At 31.7% G+C, this 21,524-nt stretch overlaps 1 protein-coding gene across 5 annotated transcripts in view; it reads right to left on the bottom strand.

The window, feature by feature from the left end:
• DCAF6 (DDB1 and CUL4 associated factor 6) overlaps nt 1-21,524 on the bottom strand; it is a 132,466-nt gene that overhangs the window by 36,527 nt on the left and 74,415 nt on the right. For 3 of the 5 annotated variants that reach the window (XM_076000362.1, XM_012783873.3, XM_012783875.3), the window contains 4 exons: nt 19,046-19,105; nt 6,796-6,913; nt 1,765-1,880; nt 223-309 (listed from right to left, as the gene is read on the bottom strand). In XM_076000362.1, the coding sequence (XP_075856477.1) occupies nt 223-309; nt 1,765-1,880; nt 6,796-6,913; nt 19,046-19,105 (381 nt within the window). The remainder of the gene's footprint in view (nt 1-222; nt 310-1,764; nt 1,881-6,795; nt 6,914-19,045; nt 19,106-21,524) is intronic. The other 2 variants (XM_076000363.1, XM_012783877.3) reach the window with 1 other exon arrangement.

Below are 21,524 nucleotides of genomic sequence, written 5' to 3'. Positions count from 1 at the left end.
CTGTCAGTAAATAAAGTAGTTAACAAGGTCAAGTGGGCAACATTAACTATTTAACCTAATTTAGGAACTGACATTTCTAACATGATGTCTAATTCCCCTCTAAGGAGAGGAAAATTCCACAACACATCTATTTGAAAATGGCCTCTAACTCTGGAGAGACTAACATAGACTGAGGCTTTTTATTTCCCCACATGAAACAATTATCTAAAGGGTGCAACTCACCTATGTCTATATGGTTCTGAACTGGGCTTTCTGCAGATGCACCTTCCTGATATTTTGTCACATCCTCTAATGATTCTTCAGGAGCTTCTGGAAATAAATCAAATTATAGTTGTCCATCACTATCCATCATGGGTCATTTGTTCCAAGACCCCTGTGGATACTGAAATCTGTGGATGCTCAAGTCCCTTACATAGAATGGTGCTGTATTTGCATATAATCTATGCATGTTCTCTGGTATACTTTAAATCATCTCTATATTATTTATAATACCTAATACAATGTAAATGCTATGTACATAGTTGTTATACTGTTGGTTTTTAAATTTGTGTTATTTTTCATTGTTGCATTGTTATTTTAAATTTTTTTGTTTGATATTTCCAGTCTGAGGTTGGTTAATGCAGAAGACTGGATGTATCATTAAATACAAATTTTTTTAGAAAAGTAAACATTAACTTAATACTCCAGCTTTCCTATGGACTATAAATGGTTCTTAACCCTTTCTGGATCATAGAAACCTTTGACATTCAGATAAAACCTCTCCCTAGCACAATGCAAATATGTATTTGCACACAAAATTGTATAAACATTATCATGGATGGATAGGTTAACTGTCTCTTCACCAAGTACAGATATTGAACTTCGTGAACTGTATGTGAAGAATCCCTGCTTTAGATACCCCTCACAGCTGACATTACTTCATCTTGTTTTTTTCTAACCTTCCCAAAATCTAACTTAAAACTGAGTATTTTTCTGCCCCATTATCATGCATTTGGTAAATCTAAACTGTCATGAACAAATGGTAAAGTTGACCATACCATAAATTCTATTTTGGCCACTAAAAATATTTAATTCTGGAATTTAACTGTATGACTCATAAAAGATTGGTCTTTTGGCTCCTAATTGGATATTTGCTTACTAGACAGTTGTCTGATACATATTTAATTCTGAACTCTGTTATATGGAGGAGGTATGAACTATTCATTTAATAAGAATTCATTAAATAGAATTCATTTGTTTCTTCATTTATCAGGCATTACTGAACATCTACTATGTTCTAGTGCCTGTGCTAGACACTAAATTTCATATAATGGTCATGTAAAAATATTCTATTAATACTAAGAAACGGTTCTGAACAATTCCCTAAATGGCACTTCATGTATGAAATAGATACATTCATAACCTTTTTAGATTTTATGCTTTTTTCCCCCTACATGAACCACCTATACTCTTTGAAAGAATCAAGACAAATACTGTGGATTTCACTGTTTGGTATAAAATGGCCAAGACAATTCAAACTAACATTTACATCTCACCCATTTGCAGTATAATGACCACCCCATCCATTGTGTCCACAGCGCAGATTGTGCTTCATTGTGTTGTCCCACCGTAACTGCTTAAGGTCCCTATCTTTTGTATCTGCTGTTTATCAATGTAACAGCTGGACTACAGAAGCAAAAGTAATTTATGAAAAACAAGAAACAAAAATGCAGCATCAAAGGGAACAGAAAAAATAGAACACTGGGGTTAAGCAAAACATCTTACTTGTTTCACTGTCTCCTTCTGGTGGTTGCACTGAGCTCTGTGGGACCAAGGATTCCTCCTGACCCTCAGATTTGCAATGGCTCCCATTTCCTCTAGAACTTGAGGCTATACTGCTCCTATCATCAAAACAAGATAAGTGGTTCCACCAAAAAGTTAATAAATATGAACTTTTGGGATAATTTTTACACTTTACAACTAGAGAAGCCGATCAAAAAATTCAGAATACAAATATAGGATTTATTATTTTAATGGTATTTGGAAATACCATTTTAAACAAATCAGGATGACTATTTTAACACACTTTAGTCTAAAAAGATTTAAAAATACAAAAAGACTGCTTTTTCACAGCTTTGATGCTTTTCTTATCTAGCATATATTTCTACATGTCTCTTTATTGAATTTTAAGTGAATTACAGTAATAATCTCCCTTCTTATACTCACTACAGATGGTTCACCATATCCAAATCCTTAATGGTTTTACAGACTTTGATCATATATGCTTTTTGACTTTGTTGTCCCAGGCTATTTTTAAATTAGTACTTGAACAAAAGCCTGGCCATTTCTTTGGTTTTTTGAACTGCCTCCTGTGGATCACTTATAGTTCTGGTTTGTGGTTTCAATATGGCAGGAGAGTGACAATAATGGTTTTGCAGAGGTATAATGTTTTCTGTATTAGTTATAATACCCACCTGATGATGATCACAGTTTGGTTAACATTTCTGGCTAGAGCAGAATACTAGGCCAATTTAAATAAATAATTTTCAATTAATATTCTATGATAAATCATGGCATATTTTTAAGAAGGATTGAGTGGGAAAGAGGAAAATGTATAACAATCTGACTGAAATTAAAATTAAATTCATAGAAATGCAGCAATTGCTTAAATTTAAAATAAATGTGAACAAGAAAATTAATTTAAGGGTTACACTAACATCAAAAACATTGCCAACAAATACCAGTGGCTCAATAAATAATGCAAATTATCATGGACTTTTTGCCAAGATTTTTATAAAAATTCTTTTAGACTAACTACAGAACTTTTTTTTTTTTTTGAGACAGAGTCTCACTTTGTTGCCCAGGCTAGAGTGAGTGCCATGGCATCAGCCTAGCTCACAGCAACCTCAAACTCCTGGGCTCAGGCGATCCTCCTGTCTCAGCCTTCCAAGTAGCTGGGACTACAGGCATGTGCCACCATGCCCGGCTAATTTTTCATATATATATTTTTAGTTGTCCAATTAATTTCTTTCTATTTTTAGTAGAGACGGGGTCTTGCTCAGGCTGGTTTTGAACTCCTGACCTTGAGCAATCCGCCCGTCTCGGCCTCCCAGAGTGCTAGGATTACAGGCGTGAGCCACCGCGCCCGGCCTAGAACTGACTTTTTAAACAGAGCATACATGTATAATATATTATTTTAAATAAGAACATATATCTACATGGGTATATATGCAAGAAAAAATATCAGTACAGCTATGTACCAGCGTTAAATGTCATCTCAGTAGGATTATTCCAGGCAAATTATTTATACTGAATTTTTTTCTTTTGCAATGAACGTGTATCTTTTTAACCTGAAAAAAAAAGTAGCTATTTTGGTAAAGGAAAGACAATGTGATATATAAATCTTTTTTTCCCATTGAGAAAGCTATGATACAGGCATGAATAAAATGCTCAGTGTATAAGTATGATAATTAAAATATTATGGTACTGAGTAGGAATAGAGAAATATTAGTGGAAAAGACAAAGTAACCAAGTGAATATATTTAGCATATGTTAATATGGTATTTCAAATCACAGAGAAATAAAACGATTATTCAATAAATGGTACTGGGACAAAGGAACAGCCATATGGAAAAACTAAAGCTACACCACTACATCATACTTTATGGGAAAATAAATTCTAGAAGGAATATATAGTTTTTGATATAAAAAATATAAAAGGGAAAATAAGAGGAACTTTTCCCCTACTTCTGAGAAGAACAAGCCTTTTCTAAAGATGAGATCACAGAAGAAACCATAAAGCAAAACCACCATAAGTAAACTGAAAAACAAACACCAAACTGGGAAAAATACTTATGACAAATGAAAGACAAAATGGTATTATCCTCACTTAGTTCTATGATAAATAAATAGTACTAATAAATCATTAATAAAAAGATAAACACCTTAGTAGAAAACTGGGCAAACTATTTGAAAGACAATTTATAAAAGATGAGAATTATAGTTAACAATTATTTAGGGCCTATCATGTGCCAATTAATGTGCTAAGTGTTATGTACTTTCTCTGCATTATCTCATTAAATCCTTATGATAAACCTTTAAATTAGGTTAATTATGCTCATTTTCAAGTGAGAAAACTGAGATTTAGACAGGTTCAACAGTTTGTCAAGTTCAGAATCTGAGTTCCTACTGTGTTCTACTGCTTTATCTGTCATCAAAGAAACTAAAATAAAGCCAAGACACCATACTGGCATAGATGAAAAAGACTGCCTACTTTTTTTGAATATTTTGGTTTTTTCTTTTTTATAATAAATATCAAATACTGTCATAATCAGAAAAAATGCTAATTTTTGGACAAAGAAATAAGAAACTGATGAATGAAAGAATATAATTTATAGTTAGTGTTTAGAGAAGGAAAAGTAACATTGAAAAGAAGAATGGACCTTAATGATTTTTTTCTAAAAAAAAGTTCAGATGGGATTCTTCATAAGAAGTCAGCCCCCTTCTGTAGAGAAACTTGGGAATAGAAAAGACATAATAAATAAGTATGACAACCTTCGGTCATCTTAAATTATGTATTAAGAGAAAGGGCCACAGATACCATGAATTTTAAATGTTAAAGTCAAACATTAGGGCTCATAAAGAGATCCTATTGACTGTACCTTCAAATACTTATCTAGATAGAATCCAGTCACTTTTTACTACCTCCACTGCTCCCATCCTTGTCCAAGCCACACCACTTCTTACCTTTCTTACTGCCATAGCCTCTTAACTAGCTTCCTGGCTTCTCCCTACAGCATATTCTCAACCAGAAATAACCCTTTCCCTTTTAAACATCCTCCTCACTTTTCCTGGCTGACCTTACCTTCTCCTTCTTTCCTTTGGTCACTCCACTCCAGCTACACTGGTCTTTTAAAGATCCTTGAACATATTAGGTTTGCTTCTGCCTCAGTCTTTGCACTGGCTTTCTCTCTGCCTAGAATGCTCTTCCCCCAGATATATGCATGGCTCACTCCTTCCCACCCTTCAAGTTTTTGACCGATGTCACCATCTCAACAATGCCAAGGGTTCCCAATCACCCTTACCTATTCTATTTTCTTCCATAGTACTTAGTACCTTCTAACATCCTATACAGTACACTTTATTTAATGTTTGTCTCATTCACCTAGCATGTAAGTTCCACTAAGGCAGAGATTAGTTTGTTTTTTTTCACTGATGTATTCCCAGCATCTAGAATAGTTCCTGGAACATAGAAGATATTCAATAATATCTGATAATCCTACTTAATCAAAGATTTTAATATAAAATACGTATACACATAAACACAAATGGAAAGCAGTGAATTTGAATAAATAAAATTAATATTATCACATATTGATGTATAATTAATTATATATTAATAAATAATATATAACTATATTATATTATTTACATATAATATATTATATATTAACAAATAACATACAATCATATATTAATATACAAATATATTAATATAATAATATATTAATTATAAATAATTAATATATTCATCATAAAACCGATATAGTTATATATTAACAAAGAGCATATAATTATATTAATATATAATTATATTATATATTAAGAAATGCTATATTGTCAATATATTAATATTAATATGTTACTATAAATAAATTTAAATAAAATTTTTGGATACTGTATCAATCAAAAAGTGATGAGATAGTGGGAAAGAACAGAAGTGTATATAGCTTGAGTTTTAAAAATGTAAGATTCAACTAGATTAATGAGCAATATAGTCAGAAATGTCATCAAAAAGAACCTATACAACCATTAAAAAGAAAATGTTCAATATTAATAGTAATCAATTAAAATTAAAATTATTTTAAAATAAAATGTAAAAGTTAAAAATAAATGAATATATTGAACACTGGCTTGGAGATAGTAAATTGTGTACTTCCATATGCTTCTGGTAGAAATGTATTAAAAGAAGATCCTTCTGAAAATAATTTGGCAATATCTTTTCATCTAGATATAGTTCATTTCTGGAATATGTCTCAAATAATCTTTCAAGATTCAGGTAGGAAAAAGCTTTGTAAACAGAGATATTCATTTTAGCCTTATTTGGTAAAAATTTGGTAAATAAATTTCCTGCCCTTAAAGGAAAATGATTAGGTAAACTATGGGCATTGGTTAAGTAAGCTATTAAGTGAACTATGGTTAAGTAAACTATTACCATAGTTTCTTTCAGTTATCTTAAATTGTGTTTAAAACATTTTTAAAAGTCTCTGAAAACAGTAAAAAGATGGTAATTTGATGGACTATTATACAGGTAGTAAAATAATATTTATTAAAACTAAGTAGTAATGTGGGAATATTTATCATAAAGTTAAGTCAAACAAATGCAGGGGAGAAGATTCAGTATGATTAAAATTATATTCTAACACTCAAAACAAAAGTCATATCTACCTATACATAGGACCAAGACTGCAAAACATTCCAAAATGTTAGTTATTTTTGCACTAGTGGTCTACAGGGATTAATTATTACCTTTTGCATTTTCTATCAGAAGGAATATCTCATGATGAGCAACGTCAGCATCACCTGGAAAGTTTTTAGGAATGCAAATTCTCAGACCCCATCCGAAACCTAATTCTTAGAGTGAGGTCCAGTAATCTGTGTTTTAACAAGCTCTCCAAGTGATTCTGAAGCACACTAAAGTTTAAGAACCAATACATTATAGCAAAACAAACATAAATATGAGGAAGTACTAAAAATGAATATCTAATACAATCCTACAAAATGGCTAAGAACATCTTTACAAAAATATTAACTTACCATTCATCTGTAAAGTTCAGTTTTATTGTGCTTGTAGTTGTTCCTTCTGTGCTGTAGTGCAAACTTAAAACTGGTTCACCTGTCCCTGGTTTGGGGCTCAGCTTTTCATTATTGTTATCTGAAAATTGTGTTTAAAACATTTGAAAAAGTCTCTGAAACCAGTAAAAAGATGACATTTCCTAAAATTTATAAAACTTTAGTTAGGTTGTCCTTGTCATAATTCTTTTTCACATGTGTTATGGTTCTCATTTAAAGTTTGAAGGCAAGTGTTACAGAAACACTTTTTATATTTCAAAGTGGCACTACATCAAATTCTAGCTTTGTGTACATGATTCCCTTTGTTTCAGATGGAAATCATACACATTAAGAACCATATTTAGTTATTAGGGAATTAAAGAATATTAACATGCAATGACATATGTTACAAACTGGTACCCTTATTTAATGGAATGCTTATGATATTATTATTCAGTTGTTAGAGAGTGTTGAACATAACTAACACTGGCTCCTTTAGAAACACTGATATATAAGATGCAAGGTCTCCACAAGTTGTTAATTTTGCTACAATGAAACACTATAAATTTTTTTCTATTCTTTCAAATTTATACATTTGTAATTTAGGCAGGGATCATAGCCTGTACTCACTGGGGGACAAGAGATAATTTATTGTGCTTTGATATTTTAAAAAACACTCTTTGTTGTAAGATCATATATTTTGGTATATTTCAGCTTGTCTTCTGGACTAATCTTGCAAGGAATTTGTTTCTTAATTATGAAAAAGACAATTTCACCTTAAGAGTCTATAGGGGCTGTCTATGATATATATCTATCTCAATGTATAAAATCTTTTTAAAATGACAAATAAAATCAAGAAACTTTATATAAATTGATGTAGAGAATTGAATGCCAAACCTCCTCCCCACCAAAAAAAAAAGAGTACATGGATATTCAAAGACAAAATTAAATAGGGCTTTAAAATTTTTTCATTTTATGATGAGTAATAGTTTGGAGAAACATTAAAATATATAGGGAATACAAATGGATACATAATCAAATATGTGACATTTCTGCCAGTTGCTTACAGAAAAAAAACTCTCTGAGATAATCGTTTTCTGGATATCAGTTTAAGGACTGATATAATAGTACTAAAAATAAACTTCTCTTGAAAAATAATAAAACAATCACAACTTAATAAAACCAAAATTACTCAGGATTTTTCATTATTAGGTTTACTTTCTATTGCAATGAAGAACTTATATATCTTTTTTCATTCTACATTGATGGTGGAGCACTTATTGAAACAATCTCATAGAACCTCTGGCTCTCGCTTTTACCCTGGGGGAGGACAATTAACAAGCCTTCAAATAAAGAACAGTAGAAGAAAAGAAAAACTGTTCCCTAAGAGATAGGAATGAAGCTGATAACAAAATTCAAGAGTATCAATTCTTATATCTTGACTTGTAACTCATGAGAAATCCATCCTATAAGATTAATTGCTATTTGAAAATAATACTGTGAATCACTAAATATAAAGCTGATATCCCAAATGGTAAAATCACTTTGTTTCTGTACTATTTTTGTTATGATTATGTTCTTGATTTAAATAGTTGCTGGAAATAAATTAACAACTTAACAACCTGTTACAACTTTCAAAGACTCAATATTACATTTGTTTTAGAGGAGATATTTTACCAAATGGCATTCTGATAACAGAATTAACAGGTCTTTCGATTACATAAAATCATTAAGAATAGGACTTTTAAAACATGTCCTACCCTTGACCATCCTTCAAAAATTTCCTGTTTGCTAGTCATTTGTCCACAGCTTTCCCCTATTCTTTAGTTATGTTGCTGAGATTTTTATTCCACTGTTGCCTAAGTCACTGTTTTTATGCTTCTGGAATTGGTGGTGTTAGACAGGTAAAGATTGGATAATCTTTAGGGAAATCAAGAGTTGGAGCTACTTAGTTCGTTAACTCTCACAACATTTTATAAAGGATTTTGCTATTTATTTTTCTTTTAAGGTAAAAAAGGAATAGAAAAACAAAAGCGGGTGTGAGAGAAGTGTAGGACTGAATTTCTTAGATCCATCCTGGAAGCAAAAGTTATAAGAAGCCTTGTGGAATTTAAATACTATATCAAAACTTCCTTTTTCAGGAAAACTAAAGAGACAGTTACAGATATTTACACGCTATAACTATAGGAATATGGTAAATGAAGAGCTACTAGAGAGATCAGAACAGTGCAAAAAATATTTTATTCAGATATAAATCTGAATTAGCCCCTCCAACAAAAAGCAAGAAGCTTCCTCAGATGATCAATGATAATTAAAACTTTCTTCCTAGGGTATCTATCTATTATAAAGTTCTTATTTAATCTCTCAGGAGTGTAATCTGCATATTATAAATAACATAAAATATGGTAGTATTCATTCATTAAATCATAAAATTATTATGGTTTGATAGAATTTGTTCATTTAAGTTAATGAACTCATCAGCTTTCTGTAAAACTAGCCCATCACTATAAAAATAGAATGGATTCTTCTGTTATAAAAACTTCAGACTCTGAGTTTAGTTATTAATATTTCCATATAGTGTGTACATAAAGTATGTCTGGCAAAAACACTCCATTATGCAGAACTTGGTTTCTTCAACTGCAGTATTAATGGGAGTATGTACCTGAGGTTTAGAATTCTATTTCTTCCATTCTACTATTCCTAATTTAACTTTGATCACATACAACCTATCAGGTTAAATTTTCTTGGGAATTAGATTCCTGAGCTACTAATGAATGCATTCACCATTTGTTTGTGATAAAATGCACATTTTAAGCTACTAATGTCTAAGAAAAATCTACCTTAAAGATCTAAATAATTAAATTTGTTTTATTTTTACTTTATTTGAAAAAAGTATTTGTAACCATTTAAATTTTCTCTAACTTGGTCTATTAGATAGAAGTTGGATCAGCAAACACATTCTAAAAACTGTATTTTTCAAAGCCTTACTTATATAATGCACAGATATATATTACTGAAATATTATGCTTAACAAGTAGATTTTCATTTAAGTGCCTTAGGGTTTAGCAATTCACTGAAGCATACAAATGGCTTTATGTAGAAAAAGCACTATCATATTAATAATACAATTTATTGAGCATTACTGTGAATATACATAAATTATAAATACATTAATATTATCCCTTTTGGCAAACCTTTGTAGTCTGTATTGTCAGCTTCATCTTACAGATGATGAACTGATGATAATAAGTGGGATTGTTTTTCTCTAGTTACATAGGTTTCCCTTCATATGAAATTCCTAATTACTATACTGTCTTGGAAGTAATCTGACTACAAAGAAGAAAATAAGATTGCTTAGATAAATAACTTATAATTAAGAAATTAGTCTTTGGTGTTGTAATTCCTCAGAAATGAGTAATTCATATCAGCAACATTAATATAACAGATAGAAGTTCTTATAGCCAAAACTGACACTTTGGTATCAGAGTACTGGAAAATTATGTTATATCTTCTTCACAGGGCACTTTCAGATTGAACTACTTATTCTTTCTCTGAAAATATTATAGGAGAAAATTTTCTGTGGTGTGCTCAGCACAATGATTAAAAATAATTGATGATATTAGTAGCTTAGAGTGGTCTCTATCAAGGTAACCACTTATTTAAAACACATACTTCAGAAGCACAATAACCACATAAAAATCAAGATAATATACTATAAAGGACTTCACTTTGGGAGGTTAGAAGTAAAAAGTCCATAACATGAGATTCAGAAAACCAAATTTAAAACATTCTTTCCAGAAATGGTATTAGAAATGTGAATTGAGAGACACAAATAGAAAACAAATAGGTAAAGATGCCCACCCTATGTAGCACATAAGTCCTGTCAAAATCCTACTCCAGTATTTCATGACCATTGCCTCAGGTATATATATACCTTTATTAAAAAAAGAAAATCAAACTTGTCTGTCACACATATGCTGATTAAGTAGATAAATTAATATGTTAAAATGTGACTTTCAGATGAAAACAGACAAGGAAGCTTAGCAGAACTCTCAAACCACTTTTCCCTCCAGCTACTGCACTCCTGGATTATTGTTTTGAAACGCTTTTATTATTTCTCAAATCCCTTTCTTCATCTCCTACTCTAAAATCTAGCCTCTGTCTCTACCACTCTAGCGAAATTGCTCTAGTTATAAGATCACTTCTACGTTGATTAATTTAGTGTAATATTTTTATCAGTGCCAATTTAATGGACCTCTCAGCAGCATTCAAGTAGCCAACTCTCTCAAATTTGAAAATTTTTCTTCTCTAGATCACAAGATACCATACTGTTCCATGTTGCCTTCTACCTCTCCAGTTGCTCCCTTGCAGTCTCCTGTAACAGCTCTTCTCTACCAAAATCTTTTAATTTTGGAATTTTTCTGATTTTTCCTGAGATGTCTTAGAGTTTCCACTCTGTCTTCTACTTTCTGCTTTCATCCTAGTTGATTTCATCTATTTTCATGGCTTCAATGATCATCTACAGGTAGAAAACTCTCAAATTTACTTCTTGAGCTCTGCCATCTTTTCTGAGTGTCATATCCATAAAATCAACTTGCCCAACAAACTTTCCATTTGGGTGTCTCACACAAGTAACTCAACTGCAATATATTCAAAACCAAGTTCATGATCACCTCTCCCTACATACACATTCCTCCCACATCTTTTTCCTTTTCCACTTACCTAATTAAGGAACTAACCACCCACTCAACTGTATTTGATCAAAATGTATGAGTTTCTTGTGCAGTGGCTGGAAAAATTACCTGCTAATATTTACCAGTACCTCCCCAAAAGCACTACAACTAAATGTATAATCTAAGTAAAACAATGTTTGCTATATAACAATGTTTGCTATAGTAAGACATATCCCCTGGTCCTGTCTCCTCCAAGCAGATTGCCATTACTCAACTATCTTCATATGGAAATTCTGGAGTTGTTACTGCAATTTACACTCTGAACTTCTCAATTCTTTGTCTCATTCAATATACCATCAAGTCCTGTTTATTCCACATCTAAATATTTCTTGAATCTCTTCACATATTTTCCTACCTTACTTTTGTCACCAGATCAAAATCTCTATTACCAGGAAAACCTCCTAAATGATTTAGTCTCTATAATCAATTCTTCATACTCTATTCGGAATATCAGGCCATACATCCTATTTAAAATCCTTCCTTAGTTCCCTCTGTTCTTAAAATCCAAAACCTTAAAATGTCCAAAAGCTCCTTCTCAATCTGGGCCCCTGAACCATGGCACTGTCCAGCCATACTGGGATTCTTCACGTCATCCTAACGTGGTATCTCAGAGGCTCTGCATATGCTATTCATGTCTCCCTTCACTCACTCACACTCCTTCACCTAACTTGTTTAGCCTCATCTTTCAGATCTCAATGCACTGTCTCTTCCTCAGGGATGCCTTATCTGACTCCTACCCAAGGGGATGAGGATCTTATATGTTCTACACTGCACCCTGTTATTTCCCCTTTTATAACACTAATCGCACTCATTTTTTCATCAGTCTTTATCGTTAGATGACACAAAACATAGTGGTTATGATCATGGACACTGTAACCAGGCTGCTTCAGTCTGAGTCACATTTCTAACATTTACTAGCTGTGTGTGACTTTAGATGTGTTTCTTAATCTCTCTTTGCCTTTGCTTCCTCATCTGAAAAATGAGGATAATACTAGTACCTACTGCATAAGGTTGTGATGAGGATTAAGTAAATTAACATATAAATACTGCTCAAAGCAATGGCTTGTACAAAGAAAATGCAATATTATGTGTCTATAATACTGCTGCTGTTATTATTCGTCAATTCAGTGCTCCAAGAACAGAGGGCCTTAGATTTATTCATCCAAGCATGCTAGTGTCTACCCCAGTACTTGCCATAAGGTACGTAGACATTTAAATATCAGTTGAATATTAATGAAGTAGACATACAAATACGGCTCTACCACTTATTTCATTTGTCTTTACATATGGTTTCATCATCAATAAAAAATGAAGATAATAACAGTATTCACCTCATTAAGTTAGCAAAACAAATGAGGTGATGTATGTAAAATTCTTAACATACTGCCAGTCACAAAAAAACCAGTTGAATGTCAGTAAACCAGTTTACTGACAATCAGTAAATGTCAGTTATTTTTATCATTGACAATTCTAAGTTAGAAAACAATTAAACTTGGAGGTATAGATTTGATTATCAGGAGAGCAGAACAATTGAGCATATGAAAAAAAGCTTTAGGCTTTAACTTCCAAAAGATCAAATATGTCATTATTTAAAAGAATCTAGACCTAGTAGTTGGAGATTGGGGAAAATCAGTGACTTCAGTCCAAGTGACTGATAACTAGTTCTAAGGATTACAAAGAATCTGGAATGAAGTTTGATTTCACTACCTTATTTTTTCACTAGAATTTAAAATATATTTACAGATATATTCTATAGTGGTGAATACTGAACTTAATATTTCAAATTAATATAGCAGGCTTTAATCATAAGATTTATTTAATAAAAATTAGAATTGTCAGTGTAAGGCTACAATTACTTGATATAATACTGTCAAGATAATATTACTAAAATAAAACTTCAATTTGGTGACAGTAAACAATCTTAAGGGAACACATATTTAATACATGACAAGTCTAATTTTTCCATTTCCTAATTTAACTTAGTAGAATTAGTAAAATGTGTTCCACTGGTTTTTGATTATCTACAAGTCTCCAATAGATGAATGTTTTACTAACATAAAAGAAAGTCTGCTGACATAAAATAATACACAGCAGAAAATTTACATTTATATTTCTAAAGTCTATAAATAAGCATTTATATTTCTTTAAATCCAGAATAGAAAATGACTGTCTGACAGATAAGCAATTGCCCACAGGCATAAGCTCCAAACTTAACAGCATTATCAACTTCCACTTAATGGAAGCACTGTAAATGAATATAAAGAAAGTCACCTCAATTTTGGCCAATATTTAAAACTCAGACAAAATTATTTTCTTACACCCTCTTAAAAGTTAATTGTTCTAAAATTTTTATTTTTTATAAAATAAGAAGCAAATTGCTGGCCTAAATATTTGTAAGAGGAAAAATATGTAAATTTTGATAATATAAATAGGCAAGATATGTCAGAAGAGGATTTTTCCTCTTTTAGTACAATAAGCATAACATAATTAATGGTATAAATAAAAAGGAAAAGTAAAACTACTCATAAAACCATACTTATTGTTCAAATTAAACAAAATGCACGACAGATGTCACTGTGCTTATTCAAATAGTTACACTTTGTCCATAATTAGCACAGAAGGGCCATCAATGTGTTTGCACACAACCCTGAATCTGGAGAATATTTGAAAGTATTTTACAGTAGGATACAATTAAAAACAATGTGCATTTTATACACTTATTTCCCTATAATTTTGTTTCTTAAAAAAAGTACTCTGATAAAAGAAAACAAAAACTATTGAGACAGCCTGGCATCTGTATTTACAACTCTGAAAATTCAGACTAAATATACTTTTATCAAATTGTGATTCTGTAAGAAATTCAAGATAAATAAGCAAAAACACTAGTTGTAATCAACAATCAAAAACACTAGTTCATGTTTTTTATGCAATGTATAGTTAAGCATCTTTAAAAATAAAATTGGAATTATGCTGCTTTCAAAAAAAAAAAAAACACTAGTTCAATATGTATACACTTATTCGAAGAAAAAAATTTTCTTCAGTGAAGCAAGCCCATTAAAAATTTAAAAATTTTATTAGTAAAATTTTTATTCTTGGTCTCAAATAAAGAAATCCCTGAACTGCTATGGGAAATTAAGTTAAATATGTAAAAGCACCTGGGCATCTGAAAGATGGTAAATAAATATCCTGTTACATAAATATAAAATCGAATTATCAATTTTAAAAAAGGATTGTCTCTTTAAAATTATGAAAAGCAAATTTAAAATATGCTTAAGTATTCATTAGTCAGGGAACTTATCAAATGTGTTACTTTTTGCATTCTACACAGTAAAATAGAGAACAAGAGTCTTGGTAAAGGTTAAAAACTTGAAACAACAGCATATCCATAGACATCAACTATCCCCTACAACTTGAATGAAGAATTTTCTGCTTATTCCATAAAGATGCTCAGTTTTGAAACTATAACCACCACCCCATACCAGACACTACCTTTTCTCTATCTTTGCATTTCTAATTGAGCTTATGGAGAGCGTCATCTACATACCAATGTCTCTCTACCTTTTTTTCCCAAACCTTTCTCCTCAAACCATTGCTATTTGCCATCTGCCTCCACCATATCCTGTCTCCAGCTGCAATGTCAAAGCAACCATATTGCCAAATTAAATAAAAACAATTTCCCAGCCTTTTTTGTATTTGACATCATTGCTTCACATGGTATCACTGACCAGTCCCTCTTTGAACTTTTCTCCTGGCTTTGGATATGGCATCCTTTCTGTCCCACCTACTTCTCAGATCACTCCTTTTCAGTCTCCTTTAGCTATATACTCTTCTCTGCTTGCTCTTGGTAGTGCAGACTCTCTTTTCACTTTATCCTCTTTTCTAGACAACCTCATCCACTACCATGGTTTCAACTGCCATCTATAAATTGATGCTTCCTAATCTTTATCTCCACTTCAGACCTCTCTGGTGACTTCCAAAATTATACAGCCATCTAACTATTGATGAGATTTCCTCACATAGATAAGCAAAGGCACTTCCAACTCAACATTTAAAAAAAAACAAAAACTCACCTACCTAAATTCCCTAAAATTACTTGTTTCTCTTGAAATTTCTACCTTGGTTGATGGTTCACTATCTATCACCCCATCAAGACAACTGGTTATCATTCTCTCATTCATTTCTAACTAATCATTCTCAAAGTCCCATCAATTCTACCTCTCAAATATTTTTAAAATCTGTCTATTCTCATATCCCAAAACTATTGCTTTACATTATATCCCTCATAATCTCTTACTGGACTATTACAATAGTCTCTTTTATGTTCTTGCTATTTTCAATCTTACTCCTTTCCAATCAATCATCTATAATGCTGCCAAAATGATCTTTCCAATACATAATTCTGATTGTGTTTCTCCCAAGCTGAAGTAATTTCTATAGCTTCCCACTGTTTTAAAAAATTCATTTACTTACTCATTTAACAAATATTGTTTACTATATAACTGATAAGATTTTAGGCACTGACTATATTTAGTGAATGAAAACAAAATTTAGAGAATATTTAGAAAATTTAGAGAAAACATTAGACAAATAATATTAGATATTAAACAAATAATCCCCTAAATATAATAAATGTATGATTACAAATTTGACAAATGCAATGAAGGAAAATAACAAGTCACAAAGAAAAAGAGGAGAGATCTGCAGATTGGGAGGTTATATTATTTTTGAGAAAGTGATAACTAAGTTGAGATTTGAAGGATGAGTAGAAGTTGCTTAACAGAAAGTATTTTAAGTATTTTTCGTAGAGGGAACAGCATGCACAAAGGATTTAAGAGGGGAAGGAGCTTAGAGTGTCAGAAGAACTCAAAGTAGGCCAATTTGGCAAGAGTTTAGTGACTGAGGGGACAGTGGCCTAAGATGAGGTCAGCGAGAGAGGAGCCAGGTCACGTTGGGCTTATAAGCCAAGATATAGATTTGAGTTCTTTTGAAAGGCTAAGGGAGGCAATTAAAACATTTTAGACAAATGAATGACTATATTTACATTTTTAAAAGTTTGACTCAGGCTGCTGGTAGAGAACAGACTAGAACCTGAGAGGACACGACAAGACCAGTTCAGAGGTTATTCCAGTAGCCCAGGAGAGGTAGATGGTGGTGGGCAGTCTCTATTAACTTTTATGATGTAAGTTATCTTTAGGTAATGCAAACCTGTAATTTAAAATCCCTAGTACTTTAAAAGATGTAACACTGCTGAACAAAAAGGAATGTAAAAACTCAGGATTTAATTAATTAAATGTATTTTCTACCATTAGAGCATTTCTGCTCAGAGGTCTTATTACAAAGCTACATTTATGATAGTCTATCATGATGTAGCTTCTGCCAAACTCACTCAGTATTTACCTTTTTTATAGCCTCTCTACTTATATGACTAAAAGGTATATCATATTTTACATGGCCTAAAAACAAAGAACCTCTTTTGATCTCTACTTCCAAACTAGTCTCCTAGTAAATGGCATCACCATCAACCCATGCATTGATGCAAAAAATCTAGGCGTTAATCATAATTCTTCTTTTTCTCTCATATCTTGTATCATATGTAAATCAAATATCAACTCAAATTGAATATAATATTCAATATAACCCTATGAAAATTATATGTGATTAAATAGAATATGAATCTGGCTATGAACTCTCTGAGAGTGACTTATTATTTACATTCATATATCCTTACCAAAAAAAGATTATTTGATTAGTGAGTAATTATAAATATATCATGTTATAATTGTGTTTTATCTTAAAGTTATTATTTTCAGTGTTAATACCTCTACAATAAATGTACAAAGATAAAAAAAGTTTAATTTCTTAATTTGCAAATTCATTTACCAATTCATTCATTCTCAAGAACAAAAAAACCTATAGCAATACTTCTCATCTCAGATCTAAAAAGAATAATTTAAGATCAGGCGTACAAAAGTAGTTCTTTAATTTGTTTTGCAATTAGTTTCTGAATATTTCTCTAAGGAGATAGTTAAAATTAGATCTATTTCACACCAAATAAGAACTACACTAATATTTAATTTCCCCATTACTGTTGACAAATAAATCATTCTACGTATGTAAACTTTCAGCCAAGCAAATTTTACGGCTTTAGTGCTAATGAAAAAAAATATTTTTGAAAGAAACATTTGTAAAATCTATAAGACAATCCCCTGCCTTTTTTTTTTCCCCGAGACAATCTCATTCTGTTGCCTGGGCTACATTACAATGGCATGATCATGCAACCTTCTGTTCAGATGCTCTCTTATCAGAATGTCTTCCTCTACCAACCCTTCTCTGTGCTATATTTGATCTGCTAGTAATAAAGCTTGAAATGATCATGCAACCTCAAACTACTGGGCTCAAGTGATCCTCCTGTCTCAGCCTCCACAGTAGTTGGGATTACAGGTATGTGCCACAATGCCTAGTTAATTTTTCTATTTTTAGTAGAGACAGGGTCTCACTCTTGCTCAGGCTGGTCTTAAACTCCTGAGCTCAAGCAATCCTCCTGCCTTAGCATTACAGGTGTGAGCTACCACGCCTGGCTTCATCTACCTTTTAAAATACAGAACATGAATATCAATATCATTTTAAGTTATTCTTAACTTAAAGACTTAATATTACTAACATAAATTATATACTGTGTCACAATACATTTAGAACACTTTAGAGAACTCTGAGGTAAGATAGTAAACCATTTGCCCTAATTCTAAATAGCCTGTTTTAGTTTCTTACAGTCTTCCTTTCTCTGTCCTTCTGTTCAGATGCTCTCTTATCAGAATGTCTTCCTCTACCAACCCTTCTCTGTGCTATATTTGATCTGCTAGTAATAAAGCTTGAAAAATAAGTAACCTATCTGATCAGGTTCTACACAAGGCTTCGAGGTTGATTCTACACCTCTCCTATTTTACAAAGTACAAATGCAAATTATTTCCCCTTCTGATTGGTGGCTTTCAAGTTTATCTCTGGATTCATAACTGTATTCCTTATGGGTAAAGCTATCAGGAGTTTGACCACCAGATAAGTGAGACATAAAACCAAGTATCATTACTACAATCATCTAGTAATATAGGATATTACTATGTTTAGATATCTTAAATGAGCAATGAGGTAGTATGTTAACCTCATACTCACAGTTCTACAAAATTTTATGATACTTAAAATTTTTTAAATGGATATCATTTATATCCATTGTAATACTGTTATAGGAATGTTATAGGAAGAGAATTCAAAGCTGACATCAAGGGCCAAAGGTAGAAATTAGCTTACATAGAAAATATTTTGTATAGGCTAAAAAAGTCCTTTGTGCACAGTATCTCCTATGGTAATTTAATCCACAAAATATAGACTGTAAGATCAAAACCAAAATGAAATGCTATGAAAAAGTGAAAGAGAGCTTTGTTTATGCAATAAAACTATGCAATAAAACTATGAATGGATGGGCATAGCGCATCTCCTGTTGCACGCACCCTGTTGCTCGTCAAGTGACATGGATCCGAGCTGTTTGTTAACCACAGAAGAAGGAGAATCTGAAACAAAAATGAGATTTCAACTTAAAAGTAAGCAGCAGAAAACTGCACAGCAATGTCATGATCATCTCTAAGCTTAAGAAATAAATGTATAAGGGTGGGGAATAAAAGTAAGTACTGTGGTATGTTTCCCAAGCAGTGAGTAAGCAGAGCCTTGTGCTTAAGGTATGTTATTCCAGGCAAGCATTTAGCAACTTTGAGAAGGAGTTGAGAAAATATTCTTCTATTTCCATGCATATACCTTTTAACAAATTCATTTAGCACAGGCACAAGGTGCAAAGTAGGTAAATTAGAAATGGGGTATCTCCTTCAGTAAATAGAAGACTCCTTGCCCTTCTCAAACTCCCTCTCTAGCTCCTTAAGATGGATTTCATCCTGCCTTGGAGGATTCAAAGCATGAAATGAGATGCTTGCTACACTTTGTGAGATGTTGTTTGTTGTATCATGAGCTAATAAGCAAGGAGCTAAAGTAAACAGTTTATAGGAAAAATATTCAGTGAAGTAATTACCATTACAGAAACATATATAACTTCAAAAACTCTATAGTAAATTAAAACTATACCCTATGAAGGCTTAGGCTTCTTTAGAGGTACCTGGTAGGGAAAGGAAAAGACAGACAAGGAGAAGGCTTAATGGTTTGGGCTTTATACTTTCCATTTGGCTTCAAACAGAACAGTTTGTTCTTATCTTTTTGATATACTTGGTTTGATGTTAAGAATTTATTTTATAAATGGTTTCTACTGTTGAAAAACACTGGTATAAAGGAAGCCAACATCATAAAATGCAAAGAGTATCTATCTGTCTAAAGTTAGTAAGTTTTGATTTTAAACCTGTTTCTACAATAATAAGCAACATTTTTAGGCCTAAGCTTCTCTTTCTCCCTTTTCAGCCTAGGGATCTAGTAACCTAAGCAAGATACTGGAGAATAGAAAAAGGTGGCCCCTTTCCACTCCTGGCTTAGGATCTGGTATCCCAGGTGGGCTAGAGTAAAAGAGAAAATGTGAATAATAAGCACAGTTCTCACCTAAATGGAAGAATAAGTCCCAGTTTCTAATATTCTGTGCTCTAGTTCTTAGCAAAAGTTGTTAATAAAACATTTTTTGGCTAAAACCAGTTTTTGCTCATAATGGCATTTCACTTCCCAAAATGTATTTTAAGTGACTACTGTCCTTAATTGTATGACTAAGAGAAGTTCTCCAATATAACCTAGATTCAAACCAATTTTATATAATTTGATTGCTTCCATTTGTACATTTAAAAGTCTGAATCATGTTACCATTTCTATCAGCTTTAAATCTTTCATCTTCTAATATCACCATTTTGGTCACAGATTTTTTTTTATCTTATTAGATTTTGATAAAGCATGATCAATATTTAGCTTTTATTTATTCTTACTTATCACCTCTTCATCAAAACATTCAGTTAAATCTTTACTAAACAAAAAAGAAAGTGGGAATGATAGTATTTCAATAAGTTCCCTATCTATTCATGTTTTACTTTCTTTTTTTAAGACTGTTTCTCATTTACCCATTTCACAGTTAGATCTATGGTTTTGAAGAACAGGTAAGTTGTCTTTAGAAATAAAATTATATTCTTTAAAGAAAAACATAACAAAAATGTGACTCACAATGAAATAAACATTGGAAAAACCTAAAAAGTCTCCTATGAAATATTTTCAGCCCTTTGAATTTATTATACATTTCATTATGCTCTCAATAATTAACAGCCCTCAGAAAACTATAAACTCTCCAAGAAATACTCTCTTCAAATATTTAATTTTTCTAAAAATATCATGGAATGTACAACTCTTATTGAAATAAAGTACTTTGTATTTAATTTTTAAATAAAATTTTAGAAGAAGTCACTGAAAAAAAACATATTGATGAAGGATCTAGAATGCTGTCATGTCCACAGAACTGTGTATTTTCAAACTCTTAAAGTATTTAAATATTAAAGCTTATGTTAAGATGGAAAGATAGTATTAAACTAAAAGGATTTCCTTTTTGGATTTTACAATCTGTCAGAGATATTGTGTATTTCAGGGGAATTATTTGGTGTTCCTTCCATCTTGAAGATGAATCATTATTAAGAAATCCTTCTTGGTCACTGCTTCCATTCTATAATACTGGGACCATGCAACTGTTTTTGGATACATTATCTTCCTGTCACAAACATTTTAAGTGACATTTTTTTTTACCACAAGGTATTCATAAAAATAATACCTATAACTCCTATCACACACAAATAGTTCCAAACATTAACACAATAACCATCATAATAGCTAATATAAAAAATACAATTATTAGTTCAAGCTGATTGCTTCAGTTTTTGCATACTCTATTCCATCTCTCCGTGAAACATCTTCTAGAGAGCACCATCACATAAAATCAAAACCTGAATATATGGTCCAATGATAATT

The sequence above is a fragment of the Microcebus murinus genome, chromosome 2, assembly GCF_040939455.1.
Source record: "Microcebus murinus isolate Inina chromosome 2, M.murinus_Inina_mat1.0, whole genome shotgun sequence".
Lineage (NCBI taxonomy): Eukaryota > Metazoa > Chordata > Mammalia > Primates > Cheirogaleidae > Microcebus > Microcebus murinus.
Note: the sequence above shows the minus strand (reverse complement) of the source record. Positions and strands in the feature narration are given on the sequence as shown.